This window comes from Neophocaena asiaeorientalis, unplaced genomic scaffold, assembly GCF_003031525.2.
Source record: "Neophocaena asiaeorientalis asiaeorientalis breed wild unplaced genomic scaffold, Neophocaena_asiaeorientalis_V1.1 scaffold30, whole genome shotgun sequence".
Classification (NCBI taxonomy): Eukaryota; Metazoa; Chordata; class Mammalia; order Artiodactyla; family Phocoenidae; genus Neophocaena; species Neophocaena asiaeorientalis.
The window spans coordinates 12,823,038-12,836,374 of NW_020174923.1; the positions used below are offsets into that span (position 1 = coordinate 12,823,038).

General features: G+C 52.4%; 1 protein-coding gene across 2 annotated transcripts in view; it reads left to right on the forward strand.

The window, feature by feature from the left end:
* Positions 1-13,337, forward strand: part of TBCD (tubulin folding cofactor D) — a 174,278-nt gene that overhangs the window by 131,471 nt on the left and 29,470 nt on the right. For both annotated transcript variants that reach the window (XR_003005411.1, XM_024760761.1), the window contains exons 22-23: positions 607-629; positions 6,600-6,631. Coding sequence is in view for 1 of the 2 variants with exons in the window: in XM_024760761.1 (XP_024616529.1) it covers positions 607-629; positions 6,600-6,631 (55 nt within the window). In the remaining variant the exon portion in view is untranslated. The remainder of the gene's footprint in view (positions 1-606; positions 630-6,599; positions 6,632-13,337) is intronic.

Genomic DNA, 13,337 nt, shown 5'->3' on the forward strand with positions numbered 1-13,337 from the left:
GTGTAACGCAGGAGGCGGTTCAGTGCGGGGACCGTCCCCCGTCCTCGGCTTCCTTTTTCTGTAGAGCCTGGGTAATAGTGGAACCTACTTGCTTGAGTTTCTGTGAGAATTAAAGAATGCATTCGGAGAGTTGAGTGGAGTTGCTGGCACAGCATGAACATTCAGTGAGTGGTGGCTGGGATGGTAGTTAGTGGTGATGCTGTGAATGGCTTCTCTGAGTTCCTTGCAAGGAGAAGGACCGTTAGGGTTAGTTTACTGCCTGAGGGGCTGTCGGTGGGGGGCAGGTCCGGGTATCCAGGCCCCCCTCACTGGTTGGCAACCCTCTTCCTCCCTTCTCTGACCCCTAGTTTCTCTTCCAGGTGAGGGAAGGAGGGATCTGGGCTGTTGTGAGGATTAAATGTGGTAATGCACGGTGGGTCTTAGTGAGGGAGGGGCTTGTTAGTGAGGTGCTCTTGGAGAGTGGAGGGGCTCCATCAGCCCCTCCCGGGAAATGCCCACCTGTGTGTTTCTTTGTTATCCTTTTGATGCTTGTTATATACTTGCTGTGTTATTTTTTAAATCCTAGTAATTTAAATAACTAAGTAACTTTCAATTCTTTATTTTTAGCTTTATGATCGTCAGTTATACAGGTAAGCTTTACACACCTGAAGTTTTATGTTTTGTGAAGAAAATATTGGGCCCCTAGTCATGGGTGTCTCCCGAGTGGTCCTGGCCAAGTTGCCTGTGCTTATCCTGTTTGAGGGGGTGAAGAGCCATGAAAGCCTGGTTGGATTCTGAGCTTCACTGACACCGTGGTGAGAAGCTTGCTCGTTTGACTGTGGAGTCTGACGGGGCTGGTGGCTGCAGCAGCCGCACCGCCTGGATCTGCCTTCTGCCCTTTGCAGTGGGTCCTCTCTGCCCTGGAGGCTGTGGTCTGCCCTCTGAATGTCGTGCGGATAGAACCAACCTGTGGAGCCTTGGGGTCTGGTCTTTGTCACCGAGCGTGCTGTTTCTGAGATTCACCGTGTGGTTGGCGTACAGTGGTGTGTTCTTCTGTCGTGCTGTGTGGTGGTCTGTGGCGCGTGTGCTTGGTGTGTTTTATCTGCTCGCCAGGTGGTGGGCATCTGGGTTGTTCCAGCTTTTGGCTTCTTCGGGATAAAGCTTGTGTGAACATTGGCGTACGAGTCTTAGTGTGGACGTGTTGCTGGGTCATGCGGTGCAGTGTGTCTAAGGTGTCCTCATCAGTGCTGGGGTGGGGCTGATCCTTGGGCGTGGGGTAGCTCATCACCACTTTAGTTTGCATACCTGGGGCCTGGTGACCTTGACACCTCCTGTGTGGACTGGCTGTCCTCCCTCTTCTGTGAAGTGATTGTTCAGATCTTTTGCTCATAAAAAAAACTCATGCCCTGTAGTCTTCTTACTAAGCTGTCAGCACTCTTGTCATGTTCTGGACACGAGCTCTTTGTAGACAGGTGATTTGCCAGAACTTTCTCCCAGACTGTGGCTTGCATCTCGTTTTTCTTGTGTTTTAATGTAACGGTGCAGGGCAGTGGATGTCAGCCTGTTCTTGTTTGACGTGTTCTCATTTTGGCCGCTCTCCCTGCCTCCAGCTTTCCTGGCAGCCCAGGGCCTGCTGTGACTTCCCCGCCCAGGGTGGCTGGGGCCACACGGGGGCTTCTCTCAGAGGTTGCTCAGGTGACCTCACAGTTAGCTGGCATCACCCTCTGCTGATTTGGATCTGGTCTCAGTCGGTGCTTATAATTTAAACTTGATCTTCTTTAAGCCTGCGTCCCCTGCCTTACTTCAGAATCCCTTTTCAGGATGAGTCTGCCCGTGGTCAGTTTGCTCACTGATGGTCAGACCTGGCCACCTCTCGGACCTCCTTGCGACCAAGTGGGCGCATAGGCGCGAGCGGCTCCTCCGCATCCTGCAGCGCCTCCAGGATGTGGGCCACGTCTGTGTCAGGACCCTCCGTGGTCTCTGTGGCCTCCGTGGTTGGTGTGGAGACGGGCCGAGGTCTCAGGGCTTTTTGGTGGTGTCTGTTCCCTGTTTAACTGTCCTTCCCTTAGGGGCATCCTGCAGGTGATAAACTCTGCTGAGTGAGTCTCCTCCTGGGTGGGTGAGGCCTGGTGTAGACCTGAACCAATGGGCATGGCTCTGCCTCCCAGTTCCTGCTTCCTGGATGGAGGCCTGGAGGGGGTTCCCATGGGGAGGCCCGTGGGCCGCTCTTGGCTGTTCCACTGATGCTGCTGCTTTATCTGTTTTAACAGAAAGAAAGGAGCGACTCACTTCCCCTTACATAAAAACATGTTCCTTTGTTTCTGGTGAAATGGCTTGAACTCCACGGGACTAACCAGGGATGAGGCAGGCAGTGAGCTGTTTGCGGAGGGCCACCGACCACCCCAGGGCCGTTGTGCACATGTTGTGTGCGTGTGCGGCTTTCTTTGGAGCTGAAGGCTTCTGATGAAATCTGTTAGCATCTTACAAATTCCAAATGCACGTCTGCTCTTTGCCTTATTTTCTTTTCTAGTGATAAATCTCAAAAATAAATAGAAAATAACCCCATTCAGTGAGGCCAGTGTAGGAAGATAACGCATGTGGCCTCTGGTGCAACAGAGGCCCTCTGGGTGGGATGGGCCTGGGTGCCTCAGCAGTGTTTGTTCACGAAGTGTGACTCCCACACAGGTCTTGGCCAGAGGCCCTGGCAGTGACCACAGAAGCGGGGGGTGTCACATGGCCCCACAGGACCAGGCCAGAAGGCTCTTGCCGGGGCTTGAATGCGAGGTGTCCAGTCCTTCTGACCTTGTAGATCCAGCTTAGCACCATTATTTCCTTGGACTATTTTCTTATTGTGAGTTTGGGGGTCCCCAAGACCACCTTCAGGCTCAGTGGCTTGCTGGTAGAAGGACTCAGAACTCAGCAGAGCCATTATGCTTGTGGTTATGGCTTATTGCAGCAAAAGGATACAGATAAAAATCAGCAACATAAAAAGCCCGCAGGACAGAGTCCAGGATAGGCCAGGCACCAGCTTCCTGGGTCCCTTCCCTGTGGAGTCACACTGAATCCTCCCTGTGGCCACTCGTGACACATGCACAGCTATTGCCACTCAGGGAGGGTCTCCACCACCCCCACCTCCCCCCGCCTCCAGGCCTTGGCATCCAGGGTTTCCATTGGGTTGAGCTGATTCCCTGTGACCTGAGGCCTCACCATAGATGGCACCAGCATAGACCTTCCAGCAGGGCCCCCGGCCCAGGTAAACAGAGGATCCTGTCAGGCAGAACCTTCTAGGGGCTGGGAGGTGACCTCCCACATCTGAGACAAAGCTCCAGACCCATCCTTCCTTGGTCCTCACCTCCAGGAAGCGGCCTTGGCTGTGGAAATAAATCCTCTGTCCTTGAAGGGACCCCTTAGGTCTGCCTGGTGCTAGAGTCGTGCGTCCCATGTGCCCTGCAGATCCCTCTGCACCAGCAAAAGGATTGGAGCATCCCGTAGGTTCTGACAAGCTGATGGGGCTGCCCTGTGACACCCTGGGGTGGTCAGTGCTGGCTGGCCGTGTGGGATTGTGCTGGGAGGACCTCTGTGTGCGGTGAGAGCTCTGAGCACTCACTGTCCCTGTTGGGGAGGGGCAGGAGGGTGAGGACTCCTGGCCAGGCTGCCTGGTGCTCCTGTCTCACTGGGAATGCCTGAACTCTCAAACCCAGCAAGTGCTTCCCGTCAGCAGGCCTGGAGTGCTCTGGGGAGCCCTCGTTGAATTTCCTGTGACACTTGAGTTCATGGCAGCCTCGTTGCTTGTGATGGCCACCTCCCAATCCCTGCATGTCACCTGGCAGTGTCAGGCCCTCCTGCAGGAGTGGTGACAGGCCTTCATTTGCAGAACAGAAGCGTGAAAGTCTTAATCTTAAAGAAATGTGAACTGTGGGTAAGTGGAAATGGCAGCTAACGTAGTCGAGGGAGATGGATCTTGATCTTGGAGGGAAATGTGAGGTGCATGTGGGATTTGCACCAGCCCCATGCTCTGGTCCCCTGGAGGGTGTGCTCCTGCCCCTCTGTGAGTGAGCAGTCAGCCCTTGGGAGGCCGCCCGGTGTCCTGGGAGCTGTGGCCGTGCGGCCCCAGGGGTGCCCGGGCCCCTTGGTCTCTTTGGGGCCTCCAGTTGCTTTCTCAGCTATCTGAATGACGTTGGGAACTGTGTTCTCTTTGGCAGACTGTGTTGGGAAGTCTTCCTGGGAAAGGGCATAGCAAGGCTTGATTTTCTGTAACGCCCAACATTTTATCTTGAGGGATTATGGGTCTAAATAAAATTAGTGCAATGAATACCTGTTCACCCTTCCCCCATTATTAATAACATTTTGACTGTTTGTTTTATCTCAGCTAGTGTGTGTGTGTCTCTCTCTTTATATGTGTATCATTTCTCTTTATGGAAAGTAAGTTGTGGGCATGTTGCTTCCTCTTTAAAACTTGAGAAAGCATCAGGGAAGAGCAGAGACTATGTCCTGTGTAACCATGTACAACCAGTGTCCCCACCACACCCAGGAGAGTCGGTGTGACCTCAGTGACTTGTGAGCACAGGTTCCTTCAGGTCATCTTCAAATGCTCTCCGTAGCCTTTCCCCTTGGAACTAGGACCTGCTCAAGTTCATGTACTGTGTTTGGTGTTGTTCAGTCCCCTCCATTTTTGTTTTTCATGGTACAGTCTCTTTTTAAGAGTTCAGGCCGGTTGTGTTGTGTAACATTCCACATTGTGGGTTTGCTGGGTTGTTCCCTGATGGTTGGACCTGGCTTACCCATGGCATGGCTGGCATGGCTGGTATGGCTGGCGTGGACCCTGGTGTTGCCTGTGAAGGGGCTGTGCCAGTGCACTTGTCCCCTAGTAGAGACGCTGAGTTGATCCCTGGGTTCAGGGATGACCTCCACAAGGTCAGACGTGCCCGTGAGCGGCGTGTGTCCCCTCGCAGCTGGCGGCTGACCTGAGGCGGTGGCTTCGAGATGTGTGGATCCCCGGTGTCCAGTGCCTGCCTGCCTGGCCTGAATCAGTCGTCGCTCTGTGGCCTGCCAGAGGGTGACTGGCTGATCCCCTCATGCGCTTTCTGATTTGTCTGGCGAGAGCAGCGTCGCTCCCCACTCCCACCCTGCCCTCTCTTTCTAATGTATCACTATAGACTCACGGGTCCTCCCCGCCCCCCAGTACGTTGTAATCCAGGAACATCATTGTTATTCTTTCTGTTGCTCAAGCTGCCCATATTTGACCCACAGGAACCTGTTTAAATGAACTCCTCTGTCATTTTCACATGATTCACTTAGTCTTTGAGCAATATCTTTTTAAACCTCTTTGTTTCTATTAATTTGCTCTCTGTTCCTGTCTTCATTGATTGCACTCAGTGCGGTTTTTATTTTCAGATCTGTGTTTTTTATTTCTTGAGGTTCCATTCATGTCTTCCTTATGCCTCAGTCTCTCTCCTCCTCTCCTTGGACACGTGCAGAAACTAAGAGCTGTTCTGACCCCGCGAGTTCATTCCGTCGTCTTGGGTGCTTCTGGGTCTGGTTGTGTGGACTGGTTTTCTTGGAGCTGTGGGTCGTGCTTTCCTGGTAGTTCTGTTGGGTGCCAGGCTTTGTGGTATTTTTGTCGCTGGGCACCGGCTGCTGCTTTCTGGTGGTGTTTGGTTGGTGGGATTGGTTGAATCCTCTCAAGCCCTGTTCTGAAGGCCTGACGGGGCCAGCACAGTCTGACCGGCTGCCGAGGCGGCCCTTCTGCTGATGCCTCGTGCGTGACCAGGCCTGTGCTCTGGCTCACGGGGGCTTCCTCCCGCCCGTATGGGTTCCTGCAAGCGCCCTGCCTTCTCCTTAGGAGCATCTCTCTCCTCTCAGGCTCAGGTAGTTTCTTTTCTCGCATGTGCAGCTCGAGGTCAGCGCTGTCTGGGCTGCTCCCCAGCGCCTCAGATTTCAGCCGCCTCGGCCTCCCCACCTTCCAGCTCAACCTCTTGACTCCGCAGGACAGGCGGCTCCGCTGGGCTTCACTGCTGGGCCTCTTGGGCTCTGGGACTTGGCTGCTCCCTCCCTCCTCCCAAGACCTCTGTTTTTCGGCATCTGAACCTTTGTTTATTTCATCCAGTTTTCTATTTATTTAAGGCAGGAGGGCAAACTCGAATCCTGTTCCTCTACCTGGGCCAGGAGGCAGTCTCATAAATTTTCTACCTTCTCCCCGGAGTGTTTCTTGGATTCACGTCCACCAGTTTCCCGTTGTCAGCGTCCGGGGTCAATCAGGGTCCAGACAGGCAGCATTTCCTCTCCCCAGTCCTGCTGGATGATGATATCTTTCTAGTGCCTTAAGTTCCTTTAGTTTTTACAAAGTAAGAGTTGAACAGTATTTGGAGTTTGTTATATGTGATTGTGTGATATGATTAGTATCAGTGTTTAGAGTCTCCAGTAAAAACTGAACATCATCTAGAAGGCGGTCACAGCACGTATTTTCATAAAAAGTAGTTCATACTTCCAACAACAAATGCAGCTATTTAACATCATAATACTTTTTGGAGCCTGAAGTTACATTTGTTTCTTGGTGAGGATATTTTATGTTGTTTTGTGTAACAGGAGATTTAACCTTGAATGTTTTCATTACTTTTCAGGGGTCTGGGAGGAGAACTCATGAGACAAGCAGGTAGGTCTGAGCCACGGAGGCTGCAGATGTTGGGTTGTGATCCTTTTTTCCCACCATTGAGGGAAGACAAAAAGTCCTAAGGGCATTTACTTCATTGCTTTCAACACTGGGAAGTTCCCTGATGGGCCCCTTTGCAGTGACAAGTGGCGGGTGGTTTTCTGGCCAGAATTACCGTGGCGGTGTACCTGGCCTGCACGCGGTAACCCCGGGGCTACTTGCCCAGCCCACTGCTTCTCCTGTGTGTGTGCACTCAAGGCTCTAATTCTCAGCTTCTGTGGTTTTTTTTTTTTTTTTTTTTTTTTTTGTAATCTCTGCTTCTGTGGTTTTTTTTTTTTTTTTGCGGTACACGGGCTTCTCACGGTTGTGTCCTCTCCTGTTGCGGAGCACAGGCTCTGGACGTGCAGGCTCAGCGGCCATGGCTCACGGGCCCAGCCGTTCCGCGGCATGAACCCGTGTCCCCTGCATCGGCAGGCGGACTCTCTGCGCCACCAGGGAAGCCCAGCTTCTGTGGGTTTTGATATATTAGTAGCCACGGGGCTGCTGGTGGCTGGGGTGGGATGGGTGAGACGGAGATGATAAATTAGGGATGTCAAATGTGGCCATCTTTCCTTCTTCAATACAATATTTAAATGTAACTGTAGAGCAAAGAACAGTTTTTAAGATTATATTTAAATGTTTGCAGGGAACTCAAGAGATGCCAACGTGTAAATATCTAGATTTCTTGAAGCCTTTTCAGCTAAACCTACTAGAGAACCCAGGACTCCGTGCTTAATCAGGCGCTGGGTCAGTCCTGGCCCCATGGTGGGCCAGGGTCCAGCAGAGCCCCTCACCCAGGGAAGGGGAGGGCGGGTGGGGGTCAGTTGGTGTTGATATGACAGACGTGCCGTCAGCATTCTGGGGTTGCAGGGGTTGACCACAGAACACGTCTGCTTGGCCAGGGACGCGGGCTGGTCGGCACGCCAGAGGGCGGGTGGGGTAGCACCTACAGTCCTGACTGCGCCTGCCCGTCCCCCTCCCGCCAGGCTGCAGTCATGTGTTGGGATCAGCCTGAGCTCGTGAGCGCTCGGTGGAGTCCCCTGGCCTTATCTTCTGGGTCCTTTGGTGCGTGTGGTTGTGTGTTTCCGTCCTGGGACTCGTGTCCCCTTCTGGAGCATTCCACCCTGCCAGTTCCCACTGTTCCTTTTTGATCTTCTTCCCGTGCGCCCCTGCCTCTCCCCTCTGCCCCTCCAAGAGTTCATGTCTGCCAGTGGCCACTTGTCCCTGGGAAGGGGGTTACAGGGTCCCTTACTGCTCTCGGCTGTCCCAAATCCTCTTCCTCACAAAGAACTGCTGGCCTTCTTCTTCTGCCCCAGTCTTGCCTGACGGGGTTCCCAGCTCTGTTAGGAGTAGAGGTAGTGTGCAGATCCTCGGAGGCGCTGCAGAGACAGCCTTGCTGAGCTTCCGGACACTCCTTGTACTCAGACCTTGGCTGGTCTGCAGGCCAGGAAGGCGGTGCCTGGCCAGGCTCTGCTGCAACCCAGCTGCAAGGCCCTCCCCACGGCCCCCACCACCCGGAGCTCCTGCTCTGATATTCGTGCCCAGCCTGTGCATATTCAGGGCCCAGTGGCCACGGCGACTTCATGCAGGTCTGGCACGTCACACCTCCGTCCAAGGAGGAGCGGCGTGGCGAGTGGAGTCCCGAGGGAAGGGATGGCCCTGGCCGGTGGGAGGGTGTTGGGGTTCAGAGTAGCCACCAAGCTGGAGAGTGCTGGGCCTCTGGGTGGCCAGGTAGTTCCTTTGGCAGGGGGCAGGGCGTGTGTGGGGTGAGGCCTGGGTAGAACCGAGCACGGGAGCCAAGGGTGCAGTGAGGACGTGTGGGCAGGGTCTCCCCCAGCCACAGCTGTCAGAGCTCCTGACCGTACCGTGGCCTGGCAGTGCACTGTCTGCCCAGGACTGCTCCACATGTCTTGAGTCAGACCACACAGGAGATGCATTCCCACCTGAATGTGGGAAGAAGTCCTGGGCTCCTAGGAGCAGCGTGAGGGGCAGTGTCATTAACAGGCCAGTCCACCGTGCACAGGCTTCTTGTCTCTGCCACTGGGGACCGACCGGTATTTGCGACTTGACGGCAGATAGGAGTGGTGCTGCCAGGTCCAGAACACAAGAGGCCCGACCAGGGCCATGTGTGTGGGTCTGTGTGGGAGCTCACACACCTTTGAGGGGCAAGCCAGGGATGCAGGGTGACCCCAGCAGTGCAGATGACAGGGCCCCTCAGCAAGAAGGGGAAACAAAGCAGGAACGACTTCACGGGAAGCCAGACATTGTCAGGAGAGCAGGGGTTGGCTGAGTCAACGAGCTTGAGGACTCACTGTGCACTGCCCAGGTTGTGAGCAGAGATATCTGGGGCTGCCCTCCTGGACCCACAGATGTCAGAGCCAAGGCCACCTCGGGTGCGGAGGGAGGAACGGGGACGGGAGGCAGTGGGTGGGGAGCTGAACAGAAGTCCCTTCTAAAAGCGGTCCAGATGCTCGATTCTGGACGAGGCCCGCGGGGCCTTGTGTCCCGGTTCATTACTGTCGAGTAAGGCACAGGCTTCCCTAAGGTGTCTTCAAGGGATGTAGTTTGCTTTTGGTGATTCTCTTTATGAATGTGAGGAGGGAAGCACAGACATGTTGTAGAAGTCCACAAAACGGCACTAGGAAAGCCTGATTTCAGTTCCCGAGATGATTCCTAGTGGAACTGGCCAGTCTCAAGGATCTGAGAGGTCTCACCTTGTTTACGGATGGACTGCTGGTGATTCTGTGCAGGAACCCCCGTGCGAGCCCCCGACCACATGCACGCCTTGCTGAGGTCTGGGGCGTGAGTGGACGGGAAGGCCCGAGCCTGGTGCACGGGGCCAGCTGACCTCCTGGTGTTCTGGCCACTACACCGACCCGACCCGGAGGGACCCGCCTGAGGCCCGCGTCTCTCGCCTCCTGCCTGCTCTCGGGGACTGCTCTGCTGGGAGGTTCGTTTCCTCCGTGTCAGCTCAGTGTTCTCATGGGTTTGACGGGTGTCGCTTGGGGCATGGACTCTGGAAACATGAGCTGATTTCTGCCGGCTGACACTCAGACTCTGAGTCGCTCCCCTGCGTGTCATCGACAGCTCATGATCTGCAAGCCGTTTCTGGGTTTAGGGGCTTGGCTTGGCCTGGGGTGGGGTGCAGGGCGTCTGTTTTTGTGTTGAAGCAGTGACTTTGCACAGAAACCATCGCTCACAGTGAAGAGGAAATAAAAAGATCACCCGTCATCCCAGCAGTTGGGGACAGTCACTGTTTCAGGGATTCCTTCAAGGTGGTTGTTCCTTCCTTATCAGTTCATGCTTCAGGAAGCTGGGGTCATGTTGCACGTAGCCTCCCACCCCAGCTGGGTGAGCTGCTCACGGCTGCGGAGTGCTGCGGCTGCGTCGCCCCGCCACCCGTCACAAACATCGTCAGAGCTCGGGAGAACTGCCTTCTTAGGACAGGGAGCGAGTGCCGGAAGGGATGTGCACTCCTGAGCCGTTCCTGGGCCGCTGCCGCGTGCTTCCCAGAGTGTGCCGCCAGCCCGGTAGACAGACGGAAGGGGAGGATCAGGGACTGGCCACCTCGTGTTACTTCTTCTTGGGGACGGCGCTGGGAAGATTTGAGGCTGAGCGGCCACTCCCTGCACATCCTCAGCTGTGTCTTATTGGCTGTTGACCCATCTGTTGAATTCTTAATTCTTGTGTGTCTGTCTCTCATAATTTCTATTTATCTTTCACAGTATCTGTATCCTTGTCATGGTTTTCAGTCATTTCTTTCACCTCTTTGAACACAATAAGCACAGTTTATAATCTGTCTCTAAAAAATACCATCATCTAGTCCTTCTGTGGTTCTGTTTGTAAAGGCCTGGATGTTGGGTATGAAAAATTACAGCAGTACTTTGAGGCCTAGAAACGTCTCCTTTCCCAGAGAGGCTTTACCTTTGCTTCTGGCCAGATGTGCGGGATTCAGTGCTAGGCTTCAGCGAGCTGACCCAAACTTTACACTTACTTCTAGGGTGTGGTTCTTTGGATTCAAACCCCCCCTAGAAGCCCTGGACTCCCAGGTTTGTACCACCACCACCCCTTTGAGGCTCTTAGACGCCGTGGTCGTCGTCCTGGATTTTAGTGCCTCCTCCGGGGCCCCCGATACAGGTCAAGGAGAAGCTGCTCTCCTCACTGGGCCTTCCCTCCCTTGCTGGCTCAGCAGTGACTCCGAGCACTTACTGTTTGATTTTAATTTTGTCCAGTGTTTTAAGAACGTCTTAGCTGTGGGGTAGTCTATATTACCTAGTGTGTTCGTTTTTTCAACCTTTTATTTTGAAATAATTGTCAACTCACAGGAAGTTATAAAGTCGGTACATAGAGCTCTTTGCTGCTTTCACCAGCCTCCCCCGGTGACAGCATCTTAGGGTATCACGTCAAAGCCGTGAAGCCAATGTTGGCGTCCTCCCCGCTAAACAGACAAAAGACCCCGCTTGGCTTTCAGCAGTTTTCACGTGCGTCTGGGTTTCTGCAGCTGCGCTCACAGGAGTCCAGCCAGCACCAGTGGGGGTGCAGGACTGTCCCCTGCGAGGCCTCCCGCTGCCCCTGCTTCGTGCCCTCCCTGTCCCTCGGGCAGCCACTGATCTCTACTTGCCCCTGTACTTTGCCATTTCGAGCACGTTGTGTAGATGGAGTCTCATGGTGTCCCCTTTTGGAGGCTGACTTCGTCCGTAAGTGTAATGGCCCTGAGACCCATGCAGACAGTTCATGTGCTCATAGGTTGTCTTTCTTGTCTCCTTGTCTGGTTGCATCAGAGTTTGTTTTAACCCTTTGCCCATTTGGGCTGATTCCAGCGTTTGCTACTGTGAATAAAGCTGCCGAGAACGTTTGCATACAGATTTTTGTGTGAACATAACTTCATTTCTCGGGGATAAATGCCCAAGAGTTTCACTGCTGAGTCATATGGTTAAGTATATGTTTCCTTTTGTGAGAGACTGCCAGACTCTTTCCAGAGTGTCTGCACCATTTTACGTTCCCACCAGCGATGTGTGAGAGAGTTCCAGTTTCTCCACATTGTCACCAGCACTCTGTATTGTCACTGTTTTTAACCTTGGCAGTCTCCTAGTAGGCTTGTGGTGATATTTCATTGTGGGTTTAATTTCATTTTCTTAACGGGTGGTGATGCTGAACATCTTCTCATGTGCTGTTTTTTTCTTTTTTTTTAACTTGATAAAATAAAGTACATTTAAAGTTCATATGCAGGGAGAATATCCAAGAAAATTATTTTTAATAATAATGAGGCTTGGATTCTCCAGTCCTTAAGATGTCCTGTGAACTGCTCTGTTCAAAGCAGAATGGCATTTCTTAGGAGCAGGCGAATAGACTGGCAAAAGAGAAGAGAGAATCGGAAGTAAAAGCATATATGGGATTTGACGTGTGACAAAGAAGACGTGTTTCCAGCCTCGGTGAAGAGGGCAGTTTATTGAGTGGATGATGATGTCACAAGGGGCCATGTGGAAGAAAACAAAACTGTGTCCCTGCTGCACACATATACAAAACTAAACTTCTGATTAACAGAAACTTAACTGATTAACTAAAAACTTCAATATAAAAAATATAATTTAAAAAACTTTAAAGAAATTTTAGGAGACATTAGAGGATCACATTGGTCCTTAAAAAAACTTCCTAATTTGGAAGTTTCAAATCTACACAAAGCAAAGAGAAATAGAGTAATGGGTCCCATGTATCGGGCCCCCAGCCTCAGTGAGCATCCATATTTGCTCCTCTTGTTGTATCTGTTCCCTCAGCATATTCCTACCAGTTCCAACCCCAGAATTATAAAGCAGATGCAGACACTGTGTTGTAGTAACACTGTACTGGTTAGTTCTAACTGGTAAACACTTTTTTTTGTTTTTTAAATTTGTTTCGTTTTGTTTTTGGCTCTTGGCACATAACCACCTAATAGAATTAACAGTAGTTCTGCAGCTAGAAAAGAGCAACAGAAAATAGTTTGTTTAAATGAATATTAAAAGCTTTCGTATGGCGGAATAGACAATGTATAAAATTAGTAGACAAAACATAGATTTAGAGGTACAGCAGTTGAAAGGTGAAGTTGTTATTTATAGGCTGGAAAGACTTTTAAAATTGCCAATAGAAGATAAGCAGTCCAGGTGAGAATTGGGCCATGCAGGTAAGTGGACACTTCACCTGAGCGTAGACCCAGATGGGCTCTGAGTTGGTGATGGGTGCCCAGCGTCGTCTGGTCGCTGGGGAGAGGCTGATTAACTCCACGAGGTGGAAGTGTCTCCTCGATCACGTTGGCTATGTCAGGGCTTGGTGGCCCTGCTGCTGACAGGGTCCTCGCTGTGGAGTGTGCCTTGTTACAGTCTTTTCAGGCTGCCGTGGGCGGTGTCTCTTATGGTTAGAAATGTGCAGTCTTCTGCCCTGCAGGGCCACTCCTGGGACTCTGCACCCAAAAAATGTGTAAGGGTGATAGGCAACCTGATGGGCAGACAGGCAGTCTGTGTGCCGACAGGGATGTGTGTGGCCACCTTGTTTGAAGTGACGAAAACCGGAAGGAGAGCTTAGCCCGTCAGGAAATACTGAATAAATTGTTTCACAGCCATAGTGTGGGATGTTACCTGTCCACTAAAGAGCGTGGGCTCTCCAGCGGTTGGTTATGTTGTTAGAGAAAAAGAGCAGT